The following is a 22,714-nucleotide window of genomic DNA, read 5'->3' as shown; positions in this document are numbered from 1 at the left end:
ACCCAGAATGTTGAAACTTAATAGGATGATTGGTCATGCAGAGTAGATGACCCCTAACGATTTTGGGTTCACTCTTTGAAAGGTCAAGGTCACAGGGGCCCGAACATTGAAAACCATTTCCGGTCAGTAACTTGAGAACCACTTGACCCAGAATGATGAAACTTCATAGGATGATTGGTCATGCAGAGTAGATGACCCCTAACGATTTTAGGGTCACTCTGTTAAAGGTCAAGGCCACAGGGGCCTGAACATGGAAAACCATTTCCAATCAATAACTTGAGAACCTCTTGACCCAGAATGTTGAAACTTCATAGGATGATTGTTCATGCAGAGTAAATGACCCCTATTGTTTTTGGGGTCACTCCGTTAAAGGTCAAGGTCACAGGGGCCTGAACATTGATAACTAGTTCCGATGAATAACTTGAGAACCACTTGACCCAGAATGTTGAAACTTCATAGGATGATTGAACATGCAGAGTAGATGACCCCTATTGATTTTGGGGTCAGTCTATTAAAGGTCAAGGTCACAGTGGCCTGTTCATGTAAAATCATTTTTTGGAAATAACTTGAGAACCACTTTACCTACAATGTTGAAACTTAATAGGATGATTGGACATGCAGAGTAGATGACCCCTATTTATTTTGAGGTCACTTGATCAAGGTCACAGGAGCCTGAACAGTGACTTGAGAAGCACTAGGCCAAGAGTGTTGAAATTTAGCGGGATGACTGGACATGCCAAGTAGATGATCCTATTTGCAGCCAGCCATCAGTGTCTCTTTGACTTTCGCTCCTGACCCCTATTGACTTCTTGCCTATAGGACTTTGACTTTGCATTGGGGGAGACATGCGCTTTTTTACAAAAGCATTTTCTAGTTATAAAACTATACTTGACTCGTAGGTTTGCTTCAAGTTGATATTACTTTTTCCAGTTCATATCTTCATGTCAGCCTCACTTAAAGGCAGTGATAGTATAGTATTTAACTATTACTTGATTGGCAGAGCCAAAAACAAGTTTCTAGGTAGGACTCAGTACTGCCGTATGAAAAATATGACATCATGCACAAGTTAAGACCATAGCTTTTGGTCAAATTACATATGGTTACATAATTATGGTGTTATTTCTGTAGTGAAGCATTGGGGCACCTCGCCCTGCCCTTTTTAACTGCCGCCATGCTACCCATAAAATATGCCGTTCTGCCTTTAATCTTTTCTAAATTCTGCCCATTACATTTTGAAACGTCTTCTTTTGCCTAATGTTTAGATTTATATTGCTTCTCGTAAATAAGCTGGGATTGCTTTATTATTTATTCAAACACTTTAGGATTTTCTTTTATATAAATAAAGAAGGATTTTAACGTGTATTGTCTTGGCGACTAGAACATGTTTCGCTAAGTGACCTACTTTTGCCTATCCCGGTTTATTTCCTCCTTTTTAAAACCGCATTTTATTCCAGATTAGTATCCCTTCTTGGTTTAATTCGAATGTGTTAGACTGGAAAAAGATTTTAGTTTTGTTTGCTTTGTTGGTAAATAAAAAATGTTTTTTTTTGTTCACATGCGTCATAATTAATCAATCAGCCCTTCGGCCATCGTGATTAAATTACAACGCATCTGAACTCAAAACCTTATTTTATTTGTCAACAAAGCACACAAAACTAAAATCTTTTTCCCAATTAAAGAACTGGTTGTTATGAGGATTTTTCAACCTGGGGAAAGTGCTCTCCACCTTGGGCAATACGTTCAAAGCTTGTTTAAGAATTTTATTGTGACTATATGTGAATTAAAATTCCTTAATTTCTGTACATTTCTCTAAAACAAAATTGATCTAATACTTTATTTAAGAATATCATTGTATCTGACTGCTTGGCGATATATGACCTTTTTGTGTCAATTCGCCGTTAAACCCAACTAACTCATTCATTTGTATCTGACTAAGGAAAAGCAGAAATGAACATTATCATTTAAATCATCACTTCTATAATTTTATCCCTAGACCATGCAAGATCATTTGGTCAGACTGATTCTATTAACATTGTAGGTTCTTGACTGGTTATGTCTGGTACTTGACGCTCACATTACACAATTTGTTTTGTCTCCCGACTGCCATGTGACTATTGTCAAACTAGAATCTATAGTAAGAGAACAGGTGAGATGCAATGTGACTATTGTCAAACTAGAATCTATAGTAAGAGAACAGGTGAGATGCAATGTGACTATTGTCAAACTAGAATCTATAGTAAGAGAACAGGTTAGATGTCAAACTAGAATCTATAGTAAAAGAACAGGTGAGATGAAATGTGACTATTGTCAAACTAGAATCTATAGTAAGAGAACAGGTGAGATGCAATGTGACTATTGTCAAACTAGAATCTATAGTAAGAGAACAGGTGAGATGCAATGTGACTATTGTCAAACTATGAATCTATAGTAAGAGAACAGGTTAGATGAAACGGACTATCGTCAAACTAGAATCTGTAGTTAGGGAAGGGGCCGTTTTCATGAAGACTACATAGGTCAAAGTTTGAACGTAGGAATAATGAGTCCCACAAACATCATTTTAAGGAGATTCATTTGAATTATTAGGCTATAGTAGAGTATCAGCCAATGAAAAATAATGTTTACCTGCCATAAAATTGAATAAATAACATTGTTTTAGAAAGATACAAATTATTATGTCTCCCACCACACAGTGGTATGGAAGCTATATTGATTATGTCTCCCCCCCCCCCACCCCCTACTGGCGGAGACATATTGTTTTTGCCCTGTCCGTCCGTCCATACATCACACTTCATTTCCGATCAATAACTGGAGAACTATTTGACCTAGAACCTTCAAACTTCATAGGGTGGTAGGGCTGCTGGAGTAGATGACCCCTATTGTTTTTGGGGTCACTCCATCGAAGGTCAAGGTCACAGGGTCTGAACATTGAAAACCATTTCCGGTCAATAACTTGAGACCCACTTGACCCAGAATGTTGAAACCTCATAGGATGATTGGTCATGCAAAGTAGATGGCCACTTTTGATTTTGGGGTCACTTTGTCAAAGGTCAAGGTCACAGGGGCCTGAATATTGAAAACCATTTCCGATCAATAACTTGAGAGCCACTTGACCCAGAATATTGAAACTTCATAGGGTGATTGATCATGAAGAGTAGATGACCCCTATTGATTTTGGGGTCTCTCTATTAAAGGTCAAGGTCACAGGGGCCTGAACATGGAAAACCCTTTCCTGTCGGTAACTTGAGAACCACTTGACCCAGAATGGTGAAACTTCGTAGGATGATTGTTCATGCAGAGTAGATGACCCCTATCGATTTTGGGGTCACTTTGTTAAAGGTCAAGGTCACAGGGGCCTGAACATGGAAAACCATTTCCAATCAATAACTTGAGAACAACTTGACCTAGAACCTTCAAACTTCGTAGGGTGATAGGACTTACAGAGTAGATGCATGGCCCCTATTGTTTTTTGGGGTCACTCCATCAAAATTCAAGGTCACAGGGGGCTGAACATAGAAAACTCTTTCCAATCAATAACTTGAGAACCACTTGACCCAGAATGTTGAAACTTAATAGGATGATTGGACATGCAGAGTAGATGACCTCGTTTGATTTTGGGATCACTTGGTCGAAGGTCAAGGTCACAGGAGCCTGAACAATAACTTGAGAACCACTAGGCCTAGAATGTTGAAACTTATTGGGATGACTAGACATGCCAAGTAGATGATCCTTATTGCAGCCAACCATCAATATCTCTTTGACTTTCGCTCCTGTCCCCTACTGACTTTTTGCCTGTACGACTGTGCATTGGGGGAGACATGCGCTTTTTTACAAAAGCATCTTCTAGTTTACTCCTGTCTGTGTGTTTGTGTCTGTGTGTCACAAAGCTTGTCCGCACTCTAAGTCGAACAATTCTCATTTGATCTTCACCAAACTTGAACAAAATGTGTTTGCCAATAAGTCGTCGGCCAAGTTCGATAACTAGCCAATTCGGCCCAGGCACTTATGAATTATGGCCCTTGAATTACTGATCGGAACCATTCACCCAAACATCCCAAACCACTTTGAATCACTATAGGAACCACTCACCCAAACCACTTTGAATCTCTAAATGGTTAGGCAGTTGTGGGAGAAATACGCTTTTCTCAAAAGCAGCTCTAGTTCCTTTGAAAAAATCATATTTAGAAAGTTCATACTTAGGAGAGAACTTAGGATGAAACTATGAACTTTTTTGAAACAGGCCTCAGGTAAGATGCCATGTGACTATCGTTAAGATAGAATGTATAGTTAGGGAAAAGGTAAGATGCCATGTGACTATCGTTAAGATAGAATCTATAGTTAGGGAAAAGGTAAGATGCCATTCTATCTATAGTTAGGGAAAAGGTAAGATGCCATGTGACTATCGTTAAGATAGAATCTATAGTAACAGTAAGATGCCATGTGAATATCGTTAAGATAGAATCTATAGTTAGGGAAAAGGTAAGATACCATGTGACTGTTGTCAAACTAGAATCTATTGTAAGAGAATAGGTAAGATGCCACATGATTGTTGTTAAGTTCGAATATATTGTAAGGTATGAGGTAGGATAAAACATGAATATTGTCAGATTGGAATCTGTTAGAGAACAGGTAAGATTTTATGTGACTTTTGTCAATTTTGAATATATTGTTAAATATGAGGTAGGATGAAATGTGACTTGTCAAATTCGAATCTGTTAGAGAATAGGTGTAGTGCCATTTGACTATTCTCAAGTTTTTCTATCGTCATTGAAAAGATAAGATGACACCTGAATGTTCTGTGACTTTTGTCAAATTAGAATCTACTGCAGTTACAGAACAGGTAAGTTGTCGTGCTTATTGACATGGTGATATGCATTGTAAGAGAACAGATAAAATGTCATCTTTAGATTGTCATTATAAGAAACAGGATGATGTAACTGGACTCTCATGTGTCTAACTGCTATAAAAGAACAGATAATATGCCATAACACTTTGTGCACGTGACTATTGTCGGATAGAAAAAAAAAAATCAGTTATCTTTTTATATTTTTGTGCAGGTGAAGATACATAAAGTCTGAAATGTTACCACTGGGGATAACTCCAGCATATACTTTTATACTACCCTATAGTTATGTCCATTGGTACCTACAATAATGTTTTAACTTCAAAATGAAATTGAAGGAAAAAACATTTGCTGATCCAGCATGAGTACAAATGTATTTGTCATGATGATAAATACCAAAGGAGCCGCACCATGAGAAAACCAACATAGTGCATTTGCAACCAGCATGGATCCAGATCAGCCTGACCAGACTACGTGGAGGCGCAGGCTGGTCTGGATCAATGCTGGTCACAAACGCACTATGTTGGTTTTCTCATGGCGCGGCTCAAAGAATTTCGTATTTGATGGGATACTATTTTGCTGCCGCTCACCAGAACTTACCTAAACTATGACTTTGATGCCATATAATGTTTCTATACTTTAATGTTTGTACTGATATGCCCTATTGTTGTTTACAGGTACAGTTTTTTGATGGACTTGTCACCCTAGAAGCCCTGTTGGAACATTTTAAAGCAAAGAGCTCACTACCGCAGGATAAAAAGATCGGACATTATTGTATAGAAGTTTTACATGTATATTAACAATACTTTTTATTGATATTTGAAATAAACAGTTAAAAATATTTGAAGTTGTTATCTGTATTTGATTTGTGTTGTAAAAGTAGAATATACGTGCGGTTACCTTTCATGAACAAACTCATTCAAACCGAGTCTGCTATTATATTCCCTAGTTGCACTCTTCTTCTTGCAGATTTTAGTACATACATGATCGGTCTATAAGCGTATATAAGTAAGTCACTTGAAATACCAATTCAAGACGTTTAATTTCATTATGTCTCCCCACCACTGGGGGAGACATATTGTTTTTGCCCTGTCCGTCAATAACTGGAGAACCATTTGACCTAGAACCTTCAAACCTCATAGGAAGGTAAGGCTGCTGGAGTAGACGACCCCTGTTATTTTTGGGGTCACTCCATCAAAGGCCAAGGTCACAGGGGCCTGAACATTGAAAACCATTTCCGATCAGTAACTTGAGAACCACTTTACTCAGACTATTGAAACCTCATAGGATGATTAGTCATGCAGAGTAGGTGATCCTTATTGATTTTGGGGTCACTCTGTTAAAGGTCAAGGTCACAGGGGCCTGAACATTGAAAACCGTTTCCGATCAATAACTTGAGAACCATTTGACCCAGAATGTTGGAACTTCATAGGATGATTGGTCATGCAAAGTAGATGGCCCCTATTGATTTTGGGGTCACTCTGTTAAAGGTCACAGGAGCCAGAACATGGAAAACCGTTTCCGGTCAGTAACTGGAGAACCACTTGTCCCAGAATGTTAAAACTTCATAGGATGATTGGTCATGCAGAGTAGATGACCACTATGGAATTTGGGGTCACTCTGTTAAAGGTCAAGGTCACAGGGCCTGAACATGGAAAACCATTTCCGATCAATAACTTGAGAACCACTTGACCCAGAATGTTGAAACTTCATAGGATGATTAAACATGCAGAGTAGATGACCCCTATTGGATTTTTGGGTCACTCTATTAAAGTCAAGGTATCAGTGGCCTGGTCATGTAAAATCATTTCAGGACAGTAACTTGAGAACCACTTGACCCAGTATGTTGAAACTTAATAGGATGATTGGACATGCAGAGTAGATGACCCCTATTGATTTTGGGGTCACTTGATCAAAGGTCAAGGTCACAGGAGCCTGAACAATAACTTGAGAACCACTAGGCCCAGAATGTTGAAACTTAGTGGGATGACTGGACATGCCAAGTAGATGATCCCTATTGCAGCCAACCATCAGTGTCTCTTTGACTTTCGCTCCTGTCCCCTATTGACTTCTTGCCCATACGACTATGCATTGGGAGAGACATGCGCTTTCTTACAAAAGCATCTTCTAGTTAGCTCATCTGATTTTTTTTTTAAATGTGAGTTATTGTCCTCACTTGATCGGCGTCGGGCGCAAGGCGGTGCTCTTCGTTTCTCTTATTTTGGATGCCAGTCTTGTAAATTACCTTCAGATACCCAGGTAAATGAAAGTAGAGTATAGGTACAAACGACTTACTTGGAAATAGATTGGTTATAAACAGCTAGTTACAGCGATACACTTGTACCACAGTTTCAACATTAAATCATATTCTTTAGTATGTTTTATTAGCAGCTCAGCAGTAAATGTTAATTCTTGTTTGTTTTTTTTTTTTTAATTTTTTTGGTTGGATTTTAGATCACAACGTTACAAAATTCAGGTCATCCGACCCACTGACATAACAGTTTACCACAAATTAGATTTAAATAATTTAGACCTTTATAATTTATATCTATTACTGAAATGTTTTTTAACTGTGATAAAATACTTTGAAAATGTCATATGATGGCGTTTGTATTAATATTTTATACATTTCATATCGATTTCACTAAAATTTCCGCTGAAATTGAAAAAAGAAACAGATAACAAAATGGCTGTTAGATGTCATTGTGTTTTGTTCAATGAAGCACACTTTGCCTTATCGATGTATCAGTGCTTTTAACATTATGGCACAAAGTTACCTACTTTGCACAAACCTGTCCCAGATTATCCATAATTTACACAAGTGCCTAAAGTGTATTTGTTTTTGCTTGATGACGATACACATTGAATCGCCCCATGCATTGTTTTAGTCTATGAACATGTTTAAACAACCAAGTTGAATAATGATTTCAGTTGCCACTGTTAACGTGTTAAATGCGTTAGATCTATGTATCGTTAAATGTTATTTATTTAAGTTTGCATGCATGGTGTCTTTTGACGTTTATCACTGACCGTTCCAAGGCGGTGATCCTATTTTCAACAGCTTTTTGTCCGTTGTATGTTTGTGGTGTTACATCACATCCGCGTGTTTTACCCTCTCCCGTTTATCTATCCACCCTTTTCCAATAAGGAGACCACCTCGGTGGCCCAGTGGTAAAGCGTCGAGTGTGTGTGAGGGGGGGGGGGGGGGGGGTCAGTGGTTCACTCCCTGTCCGCGTCATACCAAAGGCGTGAAGAATGGTCCTAGTAGCGTCCTCACTAGGCTCTCATTAGGAGGATAATTCTAGGACTGGTCAGCCCGTTGCCAGTATAATGTGACAGAGTTGGGTATCATGTTACGTGTCTACAGCGTGATATGCCAGTGAAGCAGTACTATGAAGCTGGGGCATTACGCTCATTGCTGCAAGTAGACAGCGTCGCTTATATGACTGAAAAATTGTTTAAAAGGACTTGAACAGAAACGCTCTTTCCCAAAATGTTTGTATCATTTTCGTATAATATATATGGTTGATGGGTATTTGAGGCACTCCGCCTGCAATATCTTTCCACCATAGTTCTAGTATTGCGGTTGGCCTACTTTGCGGTGTTTGACTCTGCCTGCATGAAGTTGATGTGCTCAATGTTTCCAGGGTGTTTGCTCTTACTTGTTTTACGTTTCCGTCGTCTAGCTTTTAAAATCTTGCAGGGAATAATTATGCTATACGATGGCCGGGAATTACGGCAATTTCTGGAGAAATGAGTAGACAATCTCCAACAGTCGGTCAGTGGAAATGTTGCTACTTACTGGGTCCGTTGTGCTACCACATACATCAATCAATCATCAAGGTTGAATAAAACACATTAAACTTGAGTTAATGTCAGACAGCACAACAAACATTAATGTATTCTTTTTGAAGCTGAAGTTGTTGAGTCGTAAAATTACGAAGATTACCATTTTGATACCATTTTCCTATTTACATATTTTAATATTTTATGTCTATCGTTGTCTAATCTACGTACATTCTATACTTCAATAGCAGTTATATTAGATGATCAGGATATTATAGGGTGTCTATGATAGTAGCTAGAGCTGTATTCAGCTCGAGTGAATTTTACCAGATCAGAGCACACGAGGCGCGCAGGCTTCGAGTCTGATCTGACTTGGCAAAATCCACGATCTAGCTTTTTTATTATATGTACTATGCAATCTCGCCAGGCATACGTATGTTTTTGCCATGAAGTCAGCCGACTTCAGCTTTTTCCGGAAGTAAAGAAAATGAAAGTAAACTGGCTTACCTTGAAAACGAAATTCGAATTTGCATTGGTCTATAGTCAGGGGTCATGCGAAGGGGCCATCCCGTCTAATGTATTTGCTTGGACTTCCTTTTTTTTCGCTAATGGGGAGTCAATTTTAGGCACTTTCTAACGATTTGAAAATATCTGGAATTTAGCACGACATGTCAGCTTTTCATTTACTAAAAAATATTTGATCTCGGAAAAAACACAAATCCCACAGGGGTCCGTAATTAACGGAGCAAAGCTTTATGGAGATTTTTGGAACTTCATCAAATCGTTCAAAAGGTCATTTTTGTTGTTGTCTGGAAGTGTCATTAAATGCCTCGGATGTAAGATATTTCCGTATTTGGGAGCTGCAGACCTAGACATTTCAATGGCGTGTAATAAATGTCGATTGTTCGGAAGCGTGAAAGGGCCATCAGACGCTTATACGTTTTATTACGTTACAGGTGCGGAAAGGGTATACAGATTTCCTATAATGCATTTTTACAGCTATTTTTGTATTAAACGTCTGTTTTGTACAATCATGGTAAAAAGTGTCGAAAAAACACTCATTTTTAAAAAAGATCATTTTCCTAATAATTATTGCATCGAACGAAATCGATGTTAAAATAGAACTGAATGTAGATTTTGTGTGCGCTATTTATATATGAGAACTGTGTCAGGCCATGCATATTAAATGAAAGTAGTTCGGCAACGTACGATACAAAAGGTACAATACGGATTTTTTTTCTGCCGCCTGTTCTTATTTACTTGTGAAATACAAGCAGAATTTTTCACAGAATTTATATAGGTGTGATAAATAAAAAATCTCTATTAGTGGACTGCCGTAACACAAGTATGGTTGCATTTAGTTTCTCTGGGACGAAATACAATAACAACGTCATTTTAATAATAACGTCTAATAATAAAACAGATGAATTAACAACAGGTCAGTGATGCATGCATTTACAACATAGAACTAAAAATTGATATCACAGAGTGGATTCAAATTTACAAAAGCTTGAAATAAGAAAAAAAATATCTGTAAAGTAGTCCAGCTATCTTATATTTGATGTATACACAGCAGTTGGATTGCAGTTTCGTGGCATATGTATAATCTTAGTAATTCAGATGTTGAAATTATAAAACAGAATTGAAGTGTTGAATAATTAATATTTAAGTAATTTTATACATGTTTAGCAGAAGCGTGCTTGAATAGATTTAAACACCATGAAGGGGTTATATTTTTTGCAGAATGGATTCACGAGTAGCCTAAGTGGATTATTTCATGCGGTGAATAATTGTTTCAGATTGTTTGAACTGGCAAAAATACATTTCTGCTTTGTCACACTCCGATTTTAATTTATGGTTTGTTGCAGTAGACCGGCATGACCGCAAAACTAGCGTGTTTTATTAAAAAGAAACATGAACTGTGATACTGAACAACTAATAATTTGTGTCTAAGAAGCATTGAAACGTGTGCATGCATACATAGGGCTCAAATCCAATGTTAAAACTAAAGCTATCACTGAAAGTCATTTATACCCCGCAACACCTCTCTGAAAGTGAAAATAGATTGCCTTAGTACAAGGGCGCATAACTCTGTAATGCCTGGACAGATACTGAACCCCCCTTCCCCACCAAATATTTCACGTCCGTTTCATGACGAGCATTTGTTTGAAGTCGGAGTTTTTGCATCCGAGTGATCTGCCGATAACAGACCGTACCGACTGTAAGGTGACTCCTATATATTCTCTTAAAGACCCGTCACGACCTAGTGACCTATTGTTTTCTCTCACATGAACTTCGTGAAACTCTAACAGCCATATTGCATAATGATAGGACAATTTAGGCCCTCCTTGAATTATTGTGTTTTCACAACTTCATCAACAAACTTATTTAGTCAATCTCTTTTCAGAAAAGGGTTTGAATCATAGATATAAAACGATCTTACCCTGTAGAAACAAAGTTTGATCTAAACTCGACTTAATATATCAAATACCGTGCATAATGTTACATTCATTCAATACAATATTTAGACATTAAACACATTGTCTTGGTCTAATATATGTCACTGTCAATTTGTAACCAGATACTTGTTTTTCTACTTTTTATCATGCAAATCATGTATAATTACCATCATGGAAATACAAAAGAATACAGTTATTCTGTGGCTTGTCCTTAACATTCACTGCATAATAATGTCATAAAATGATGTATATTTAAAGTATTCCTCAACTTAGCAAAAGAGATAAACATTATACATGTATAACAGATTTACGACTAGTTTGCTTATAATATCTTTTAAATACTTAATAAGGCCATGAAATAAAAACACAAGTTTATAGAAATATACATGTTAGGTGCAAAACATATGATATAGGCTAAAAGAGCAAACATCTTTGTCGACGTCGTTGTTGCCGAAGTGCATATATAAATCCGTATTATTACACATATTTTTTAGATTGTGAAAATGACTGAAATGACGTTACTAACAACATCCGACAAGAGACAAAAACGAACTGGCCTCGCAGCACAAGGCTTTTGAATAGACGCTTAACTGTTCTAGCAGATTTTCGCGCCAAATGTAGATTTCGTTGCAGACTAAAAGTAAGCTGCCGATAAGTTCGGTGGCAAAATGATTTCAACCTTTGCATTATATGGCTCAACTTGCGTTATATATGGCCCTGTTTGCGTTTGATATATTTAACTGGTCTGCTAGGTTGCCATTTTTTGATGCATGGCCCTATGCTTTTTGTTGTTATTTGGCGATTTTATGATTTTATAATGATCCGTTGCAGATTACCAACTTGTGTGTTTGGTTTGTTTTGTGATGTTGTGGGTTGTGTTGGATGGGGGGGATATACAGGACTGTTCCCTAGTGTATGATGCATGGCCTAGTTGCGTTGTTTGCTGTTGGTTGGCATGGTGATTCATGGCCCTGGCTGTGTTGGTGTATGTATACCTGGTTGCAGGTGGTTTTGGTGTTTTGATTCGCCGTTGTTATGATGCATGCTTGCTTGTGTGTCTGAGTTTAGTCCTGGTTGCATTGTGTATGTGCGCTGTATGTCCTGTTGTTGTGATCTGGCAGGTGATGTGTTACTCTTCTCGTGTTTGATGTATGGGCATGGCTGCGTTTAATGAGTGACACTGGTAGATGTGGCTGTGTTTGATGTATGATCCATGGTGCATTCGATGTATGACGCTTGTTGCGTTCGTTTTATGTATGGCTCTGGTTGTTTTTGATGTACGGCCCGGGTTGCTTTTGATATATGACCATGGTTGCGTTTGTTGTATTGCCCTGGTTTCTATCGATGTATGGCCCAGGTTGCGTTTAGTGTATGGCCATGGTTGCGTTTGGTGTATGGCCCCGTTTGCGGTTTAAGTATTGCCTTAGTTTCTTTCGATGTATGGCCCTAGTTGCATTTGGTGTATGGCCATGGTTGCGTTTGGTGTATGGCCCCGTTTGCGGTTTAAGTATTGCCTTAGTTTCTTCCGATGTATGGCCCTGGTTGCGTTTGGTGTATGGCCTTGGTTGCGTTTGGTGTATGGCCATGGTTGCGTTTGACGTATGGCTTTGGTTACGCTTGATGTATGACCCAGATAATGTTTGATATATGGACATGGTTACATTTTATGTATGGCCCTGGCTGCGTTTGCTGTATGGGTCTTGTTGCCTGTGGTGTGTGGCTCTTGTTCGATTTGCATAATGCTTCGAGGGGGGATTCTACTTTTATTCTTATTTTTGACAGATGCTAGTCTGATTCAGTAAACGGAGGATAATTTATAAAGTATGACGGACAATATACCACTGAAAAAAGTAAAAGCTAGGAAATGGATTCTGGTAATTGATTTTCTTTTATTAACCATAATTTATCTTATTAAAAAACTCTGTCGATATAATTATTTTTGATGACAAAATAATTTTCATTTAGGTTTAATTTCACCCAAGTGTCCTCTTTAACTTTATAAAAAAATATTGAGGTGTCATGTCATTTGAACACATATTTCATATTGATTTCAACTTTGTATGTTTCTGAATAATAGATGGCTTCATTGCATTCATTCACGTGTTACGCTTGTAATATGATAGTAAGTGTTACATGTCAATGTATCAGCTAAATTGATCATTTTGTAGTTGCAATATATAATTTAATGAGTAGGACCTAAATTAAATTAAATTACATAAACGCTGTTCAAAAGCAATAAGTATAAAGTGCTAGTATAATAAAGTTACATTTTCAAAGTGTGCGTGCGTGCCTTCGTGCGTGCGTGTGTGTTGGGATATGAGTGGCGATGGGGTACCTACTGGTGATGTCTGACCTGTATGCAAGCTTTTTCCTCTTAAAAAATTGCATGACTATTTGTTGTTGTAAGATTGCGTTAGCTGTGTGAAAGATTGGTAAGCTTACAAGACGCAATTTGTAAAGTTGTGTTAGCTGTATGTAAGACTGCATCACATTCTGATGATTTAAATGAATTTAAAAGTATGTTTCGCATCCTCTTAACATATTTTTTTTTTACATTTCGATTCTTTGTTTAATCTCAATTTCATATTTTCTCACTTATTCGATGTCCGTTTAAAAGAGACTGGTCTTTGATTTGCTTACTCTAAATATTCTACGTCCCTTGAAGACTTGAACTGATGCCAAGACATTCACCTTCTTGTTGTAATAATAAATTATAGAGATGTGTATTAAATACTGAAAAAATGAAGTAATATTACTTGATGCACGTATGCTTTTCTAACAGTGTTTGATGAAGATGAAATTTTTAACACTTCATTATTTATGACCACTTTTCATTGAAAGGCCTCGAGTCAAAGGAAGATATTTTACAATATTATTTTCGTTCGTTTAACACAAGTTAACATCAATGTTTATAAATATATTAATGTTTGCAAAAAGCATCCGTGTTGTATGTAAACCACATCTAACAAACTGTCTTTATCATTGACTGAGCGCTCAACAGCTGACATCTAACGCCGAAACTTTACTTTCCTTTTGCTGTGTTCAACATCTGGAGTCTTGAAGTCTGAAACGATATCGAAAATGATAGATGAACCATCACGTCAAATTTGCAATGAAGGTAGTAGGAAGATTGCGAATAATGCTGGTGTATTTCTTGTTTTGCTTCATTTAAGAATAAAATGTAACAGCTAAGGAAGATGTCTACGTTATTTTGAATAGCCCTTGTAATCTAAGGGCCTCCGTGGCGAAGCAATTAAGGCCACTCATTTCGAATCTCTTGCCTCACACGATATTTATTCGAAAACTCGTATTTGGGTGTGGAATTTCTTAATGTGATGAAGCCATTCAACTGACTCACGGAAAGTCGGTGGTCATGTACCCGCCCATGCCTGAAGCAATGCTCGAACGGTCAACTGGGGTCTTCCTCCACCATCAAAAATTGCCATACGACATAAATAGTGTCAGTATAACTCTAAACCAAAACAGAAACAAATCAATAAACATGTCTGATAATTCCAGAAATGAAGGCATTTTGTAGTGTATACGAAGACAAGCGAATTCATCTTTAGGTAACTGCCTAGGAGACTATAGATAGATATTTACCTCTTGGGTCAACTGTTAAAGCCTCGTTCATTGTTTCCCGGATTTCTTGCAGGATTTCGCGATTTGTTGCTTTTGTGAATTGACCTGCTCTGTGTTTATGACTCCAAGCCGATGGTTCACGATTCCAAGGAGCCGGTTTTACTGTAAAGAAAAATAAGCTATAACTTAATCACCAGGACGAACTGAAGCCTAAAAACTTGAAATAACAATTACAGCGCAGTATCATGGTGGCCTTATGTGACCTAGTTCGAGTATAACTTGGTTGTAAGGTACTCATTTCTTTTTGGTTTAGATATTTCTAAATACATCAAAGGATAATCAATTTTATTGTCCTTTCTAGAAAACAGTTGTGCAAAACACTCCTAAAATTTGATGCTCGCAGAGATACATTTAGCCAAATAAAATGCATAATATTACATAAAGCTTCAAACGAGTATACACTAATATCCAGACACCATATTGATTTACGAAATAACTGAATAATAGCGAATCTATGTAAGTTATGTTTGGCTCGTATCAATAGATATACTGACCTGATCCTTTCTTTGCCGTACCTCCGTACGTCATTAACCCTCTCATTTTCTTGATAACATAGTCCACCATTTCCTCACTTCTGTCTCTCTTCGTATCTTGATGAACTTGATCTATCGCTTTGGACAGCACAGCCAAAAACATCGTTAAGATCATATAGACCACGAAAAAGATGAAGCACATGAAGTAGACTTTCGAGAACACAGGATCTGTTTCCTCGATTTCTGTGAAACGGCTCTTTCCAATCATGCTTATGAACAGCGTTCCCATTGTTTTGAAGACATTCTTGTAGGATTTTAGCTTCCATCCAAACAGAAGAAATCCGAATGCCGCATAACAGGTGAAAACGTATGAGAAGAATAAGCCGAACCAGAGAAGATCGCTTGCTGCTTTCGTGAACACTTTTGCCACGGCACCAATTCTTTTGTTATAACCAAGAATGTTCAACATTCGAAGCGTTGCCATGAAAACCAGGAGACCGATTAATAAGACGAGGATTGTATTCCATATGGCTAAGTGATAAAAGTTGACGAACGCTTTTTTGTCTTCCCGGAATACATCCAAACTCATATTTGTAAATACGACCTGAACTATGTTCATTACCATTGCCACGTATGCAAGAATGATGAATACAAGGTCGTATATTTGCCATCCCTTTTTGAAGAAGTCTTTTTTCTGTCGTACGAATTGCACAATCATCATTACGGTCAAAATAATGACGTACAAGACAAACAAAACCTCACAAGCTAAAGTGTATATACCAAGTGGTCCTTGGTGAAGGTAAACACGCATTGGGAATATGATGTAATACGGCATAGCGCCACCTGTTTCCGGAAACTCCACCATGAACATGTTGTACGTGAAAATGTTTGCATTTAAGCAGTAGAGAGTGAACTCAAATAGTACAGCCCTGGTTTGTCTATCCACCCAGGAGTTCTGGTACAGCTCGTCTAGAATATCCAGACTCACTTTCCTGTTGACGCTGAGTTTAGAGATATAACCACCACCGCCATAAGTGGTATAGTAGCCGGATATTGGCATGCCCCAAATATCAAAAGCTGATGTGAACTTCCAAGCGTCTGATGAATATTTATATAATTCTTCGTCGGGATCACACGAGCCTGCTTTCCATCCGATGCAGTAAGATTTGGTTTCCTCAGTCGGTTCATAGTATCTTTTGAAGCAGTCTTCAGTTGGGAATGGGGAATTTGTACATGATTCTGCAAGAGATAAAGTATTTTAGAGTTTCGGTTTTTCTTTTAGATAAATGTATTGCAATCATTTCAGCAACTAGATTTAGTTAACCTAGTTCATAGCTGGCTATCTGATTATCTTTCCCTTACTCAAATACGTACAGAGAACTTTTTTTTTTTTTTCACGCAAACGACTATTTCGTGAGGATGTTGATTCGTGGAGGAATTTTCCTTCATAGGGACTAAATTTCGTAGACTGACTTAACAACGAAATCCACGAAAATTAGTAACCTACATTTGAGCCGCGCCATGAGAAAACCAACATAGTGACTTTGCGATCAGCATGGATCCAGATCAGCCTGCGCATCCGCGTTGGCTGGTCAGGATCCATACTGTTCGCTAACGGTTTCTCTAATTGCAATAGGCTTTGAAAGTGAACAGCATGGATCCTGACCAGACTGCGCGGATGCGCAGGCTGGTCTGGATCCATGCTGGTCGCAAAGCCACTATGTTGGTTTTCTCACGATACGGCTCATTTATTGAGGAGTTCACTGTATCCAAATTAGATTTATTGCGTTATAAATATTTCCTTTTATTTAATCTCTACCTAAACTTAATTAAAATAATATATAGTGAAGTAAGCTGGATTTAACAGTCATATAAGCATTTAATTTATAGCAACTGGATAATGCTTTTTACAGAACCCATCCAACAGCAGTGCTTAAAAATCCTTCACCTTTCCATGACGACTACGAAAATATTTTATAGACTGCCTTACAGAAGTAACAGTTTTCTATTGATTCTACGTTCTGATTTGAGTAGGCCTAAGTTGAATTGTGACTTACTTACTTGTTCATTAGTAGGCATATACAACTATCGTTTGCAAAATTGAGATAACCTACCTTTTGTTGTTCGAACTTGCCGCAGCCTCGGAGGACCAACTCTAAAATGAGATCCTCCTTCCGTAAATTGACGCACTCTCCAATGTAACGGCGTACTATCCGCATCTTTCTCATACTCCGGGAATGCATTGATAATAGCAGTGTTATTTAACCAGTCAAAGAAGTCCTCTGTGGTTCTTATCTGTGAAAACAACATAATATTGAAACAGTAGAATGAAAGGTTTATATTTTGACATCGATGTTTTGTTTGACAAAAAGGACCAGATATAATTTTGACTATACTTTAAAAAACTTTTTACGGATAGTTCAGTTAGCAAATGTGCGGATGCATTTAACGTAGGACGCGGATTGCATTATTTTAGCTGCACGTTGGATTGGCACATGTACTTTGGATTACAGTTAAATTAAACGCACTACTAAACTAATTTAAGATTAACAATATTGAAAGCCCCTGGTTCACAAAAAGCTATAGACATTATTAGAACCTTAAGTTAAGATATTATTATACAGTTATTGACTTATGTTGAGGTCAATATGTGTAAAAACACATACTGACCGAAACATAAGTCTATAATTGCTATATTATATGCCCTTCTCAAATGCATTCATTTGACTGGCCCATATTTCATACATATAAGAAAAAGTGATATCACAAGAGTCATTATCACTTTTGCAGGCCAATATAGCTTTTTTGCGGACCCGCGTGTGCACTCATTTCGACCAATCAAATGAGCGCATTTGAGAAGGGTATATAATATTAAACAAAAAACAAACGTTTATTTGTTGTTGTTTTTTTATCAATCTATAGTGTGCAAGAATATGAAATCACACAACTGTCTGGTTTAGATATTAGTCATTAGTTTTATACTGACAACTTTAATATAATCTTTCAGCACATTTACCGAAGAGAATGATGGCTTATTGATGGGTTCGAGTAGCGTGTTAACAACTTCCTTATGCATATAGAACGACCTCGTATCCCTGTTGCTGTAGCTGATGCTGAACAAGATCCAAATGATAACTATATTGGTGATGATATCACGCATCGCCCTTTTCATCAACACATCTCTTTGCTTCTCTTCTCGGGCTTTCTCAAGCTTCTTTTGATCCAGGGGTGGTGCCGGAAGACGCAAGCCTTCTGTTGAAATATATTGTAAATTATATTGATGGTGCATTAAATTCATTAATTGATTTTCAGAAATTGCAGTATTATTGATTTCTCTGTAAATTAAAAAAACCCAGCTATTTATATACATTTTAATAGTTATGTATAGAGGATATTTGTTTGTTCCAAAGTCACTATGTAAGATTGAAATATTTTCGCAAGTGAACACTAAATGCAGAATAAATGTATTTTCACGATTGTCATAACTACGAATAAAATTATAAGATATGGTGATCGTGACCGAAAGATATTTTGATCTTATATGTAAATCATTTATTTTGTTAGGTTCAGCGTCGCACCGACACAATTACTTTACTCATTTTTATAGCTTCTTACCAGTGAAAAGTATATATAGTAAAAATACCAGATATATTTCACTCTTCACGCTATATTTCTATATTCACTGAAAAACTGTAATTAAATATTTATATGAGCCGCGCCATGAGAAAACCAACATAGTGGCTTTGCGACCAGCATGGATCCAGACCAGTCTGCGCATCCGCGCAGTCTGGTCAGGATCCATGCTGTTCGCTAACAGTTTCTCTAATTCCAATAGGCTTTGAAAGCGAACAGCATGGATCCTGACCAGACTGCGCGGATGCGCAGGCTGGTCTGGATCCATGCTGGTCGCAAACCCACTATGTTGGTTTTCTCATGGCGCGGCTCATATATTATTTCGAAAAAAATATGCAATACTTTATTCGGAAAAGCAGCTTTAATCATTATCATCCATGTAAAGTCATTACGAATAATCTACTAAAATGCATTGAAAACTTGCTCGATTTTCCTCGGAGATTTGATGAGTATCTCTTCATTATCGTGCTTCTGTTCACGGGAGCCTGTAAATCTTTTGTAGAACGACATATAAGTGCTACCACCAAAGCCATAATTCCCACCTAAAACAACACAAGTATATCTCGTACATTCCACCTTACAAACATTATCGTATATAAAACTCTTTTCCATTTTATGAAATAATATTAAATGACAAAAACAATGCAGTTTATTTTTTTTCAACGTTATTGTTAATATCGTGTTGGTTTTGAGTTTTTCAGTACTATCATTTCATTTTATCTAATGTCTGAGATATCATACAGTGGCATGATAATAATGCCTTAAATATCTACAAACAAATGAACGAAAATTTAGTTGGTCTACTATTATCTGCAATTGAAAAGCTATCATATGAGCCGCACTTTGAGAAAACCAACATAGTGCGTTTGCGACCAGCATGGATCAAGACCAGCCTGCGCATGGTCAGGATCCATGCTGTTCGCTAACGGTTTCTCTAACTGCAATAGGGTTTGAAAGCGAACACGTGGATCCTGACCAGACTGTGCGGATGCGCAGGCTGGTCTGGATCCATGCTGGTCGCAAACGCACTATGTTGGTTTTCTTATTACGATCGAAAGTGTACTAAGGCGGAGCGCAAGGAACTCGGCTGATGAGTTATGCAAGATAGATGACGAAGTATTAAAAAAAACTCCTGTAGGAATAAAATTGACAAAGGCAATGAGTAAATATCCATTAAAGATTACAGCTATAAATTGACTTTTTTCACTGTATTTAGACTGAAAGAAAACAGCAGTTAATAATTAGTAAATAATTTTTCTTTCACTGGATCTAGACATACTATTAATTAGTGACTCGAATGAAGCATATAAGTTTGTCAGGATACGAGTTATATGACATAGGAGTGTGCCTACGCCATTAGTAGGTCCTATCTTGAACAATGAAACGATGTAGAATGTCCTTTGTTACAACATTAGCTGGCGAGACCATATATATATATATATATATATATATATATATATATATATATATATATATATATATATATATATATATATATATATATATTTTCTCTCTGGCTACCTTGCGTAAAAGATCCGTGTACCAATGATTCGTAAATAATTTCAAGGATCAGGCAAATCACTCGATGTTTCAAACTAGCAACCTTCAAAAAATAATAATCAGTTCGTGAACTGACTTATATTCCCGGTATCTTGAAAGAACGAATATCGGTCTACACTTGATTAACAAACATACTTTCACTTGGTTCGGACAAAGCACTCATTCGAAGAGAAAACAATAGTTTATATCTGATTAAATGACTTACCGCCATTTGATCCAGCCAGAACAGACATTCTTAGGGAAAATATCAGACTGAGTTTAGTTTTGGCTAACAGACTCACCTTTACTGAATCAACATAGAATACCAATTTGAAGACAAAATATCGCTTTACATCCGGTAAACTGACTTACTGTCGCTATATCTAGTCAGAACACTACATAGAACAGAAAATAATTTGTTTATATTTGTTTAGGGGATTTATTTGTTTAGGGGACTCTTAAGTTCACTGGATCCAGAGATAAAACACATAAGAAAGGAAAATGTTTAGTATCTTATTAACTGACTTACTTTTACCGTTTCCAGCCGGAACACTCATTCGAAGGAAGGGAATACTTGTTTATACGTGGTTAAATGATTTTAGGGGATCCAGCAAAACTATCATTCACAGGGAAAATAAAAATATATATTTGTTTAACAGCTACTCAGTCGAAAGGAAAAATGAAAGTTTACAGTTGGTTGACTACTAACTTTCACTGGATGCGATCAGAGCACTCCTTCAAAGACAAAATGAGCCGCATCATAAGAAAACCAATGAAAACCAGTGGCTTTGCGACCAGCATGGATCCAGACCAGCCTGCGCAACCGCGCAGTCTGGTCAGGATCCATGCTCTTCGCTAACGGTTTCTCTAATTAAAATAGGATTTGAAAGCGGACAGCATGGATCCTGACCGACCAGCATGGATCCAGACCAGCCTGCGCAACCGCGCAGTCTGGTCAGGATCCATGCTGTTCGCTAACGGTTTCTCTATTTAAAATAGGATTTGAAAGCGAACAGCATGGATCCTGGCCAGATTGCGCGGATGCGAAAGCCACTATGTTGGTTTTCTCATGGCGCGGCTCAAATAATCTTTTATGCTTGGTTAACAAACTTACTTTAACTGGATCCAGACAGAACACCGATTCGAAGAAGGAAAGTAAGAAGGTCGCAATCCATTCTTCCGACTTCTGTTTGCCCCACTCCATGCTGAACAACATTATGAAGAAAGCGCAGATGAACGACGTCACCAGAACGATGAACCATGCAAGATTTCTACACCAGTGCGGTAAGGCGAACCCCTTTCATAAAAAAAGGAATGAAAATTATGCAGTCATAGTATTTGGAATGATAATCCTTTTTATAAGACAATTCATATAATTTCGTAAGCAATACAATATAACAAATGCCAAAAAAATAAAAAAAAATAAAAAGCGCAACAAATAACCAGATCTGCCAATGAGCTGTATAAGAATATACATATATACATTTTCAGAATTGCATTAATTTTGTTAGCGAGTAATCCGCCCTGAAGTTAATATTCCTACAGGAAGTTCCACTGGCTTCAGTGGTTTAAGTTTGGAGATACAAGTTCTATACTTTGACATTTCGTAGTAATATTTACAAAGGCACGTCCAAATGTTGTATTTGGGGAAATGGAAGGACTACACTCAATTAGCGCATCAAGTCAATTCAAATACCAATCTTTGTATTGGAAGTTAAAAAAAATATGTAATAGCATCAATTAAATCGATTTATTTATTTAGTTTCACATCCACTGAACCAAACTGCGTCAAGATAAAGATAAAGATGTATTCATTTTACGGGTTATTAGACCAGGATGGAAAAATAAGGTTTTTCCTACATTTCTAACAAACAAATGACCAAAATGTGTTTTTGTCAAGTGGTCAATTTCTTTGTATGACCAGAAATTGTTTCTGCCAAGAAGTCATTTTCTTTGTGTTTACTTCGCGTAGAGAAATGGTAAATAAATCTCCACAAAATCGCACTATTTTTCTGTTGTCTTGCTATCCTAACGATGGGAGGAGGTACCTACCTATAGAACAATCCAATTCCCGTTGGGAATACGCTTAAAATGGGTTGCGCAACGACCGGTGCTGGTGTTGCGCGTAAAAAAAGACGAAATTGAGGTATGTGAAGTTATGATTTTGCTTAGTATGAGACAAGAATAAAATTTCTCGAAAAAAGCAAAATGCTATTCGACACAAATATGATAATACATCATATGTGTAAAATATCTCGTTTGTAATTTATGATTCGGCTCTAATATCACAAAAACTCAGGCGACACGAAGCTTGTAAAAAATATAAAATCAACAAAAATGGA

At 37.3% G+C, this 22,714-nt stretch overlaps 2 protein-coding genes across 2 annotated transcripts in view; one reads left to right on the top strand and one right to left on the bottom strand.

Moving 5' to 3' along the window:
- Positions 1-5,681, top strand: part of LOC123565008 (nucleolar protein 11-like) — a 255,647-nt gene extending 249,966 nt beyond the window's left edge. The window contains exons 15-16 of the mRNA XM_053537597.1: positions 2,039-2,146; positions 5,518-5,681. Coding sequence (XP_053393572.1) covers positions 2,039-2,146; positions 5,518-5,640 — 231 coding nt within the window. The 3' untranslated portion in view covers positions 5,641-5,681. The remainder of the gene's footprint in view (positions 1-2,038; positions 2,147-5,517) is intronic.
- A 6,527-nt stretch (positions 5,682-12,208) lies between these two features.
- Positions 12,209-22,714, bottom strand: part of LOC123565009 (uncharacterized) — a 118,648-nt gene continuing 108,142 nt past the window's right edge. Inside the window, exons 25-31 of the mRNA XM_045358993.2 lie at positions 21,487-21,669; positions 19,258-19,375; positions 18,217-18,452; positions 17,315-17,495; positions 15,222-16,439; positions 14,689-14,829; positions 12,209-14,149 (exon numbers count right to left, since the gene is read on the bottom strand). Of these exons, the coding sequence (XP_045214928.2) occupies positions 14,094-14,149; positions 14,689-14,829; positions 15,222-16,439; positions 17,315-17,495; positions 18,217-18,452; positions 19,258-19,375; positions 21,487-21,669 (2,133 nt within the window). The 3' untranslated portion in view covers positions 12,209-14,093. The remainder of the gene's footprint in view (positions 14,150-14,688; positions 14,830-15,221; positions 16,440-17,314; positions 17,496-18,216; positions 18,453-19,257; positions 19,376-21,486; positions 21,670-22,714) is intronic.

The sequence above is a fragment of the Mercenaria mercenaria genome, chromosome 2 (genome assembly GCF_021730395.1).
Source record: "Mercenaria mercenaria strain notata chromosome 2, MADL_Memer_1, whole genome shotgun sequence".
In the NCBI taxonomy this organism is placed as follows: Eukaryota; Metazoa; Mollusca; class Bivalvia; order Venerida; family Veneridae; genus Mercenaria; species Mercenaria mercenaria.
Note: the sequence above shows the minus strand (reverse complement) of the source record. Positions and strands in the feature narration are given on the sequence as shown.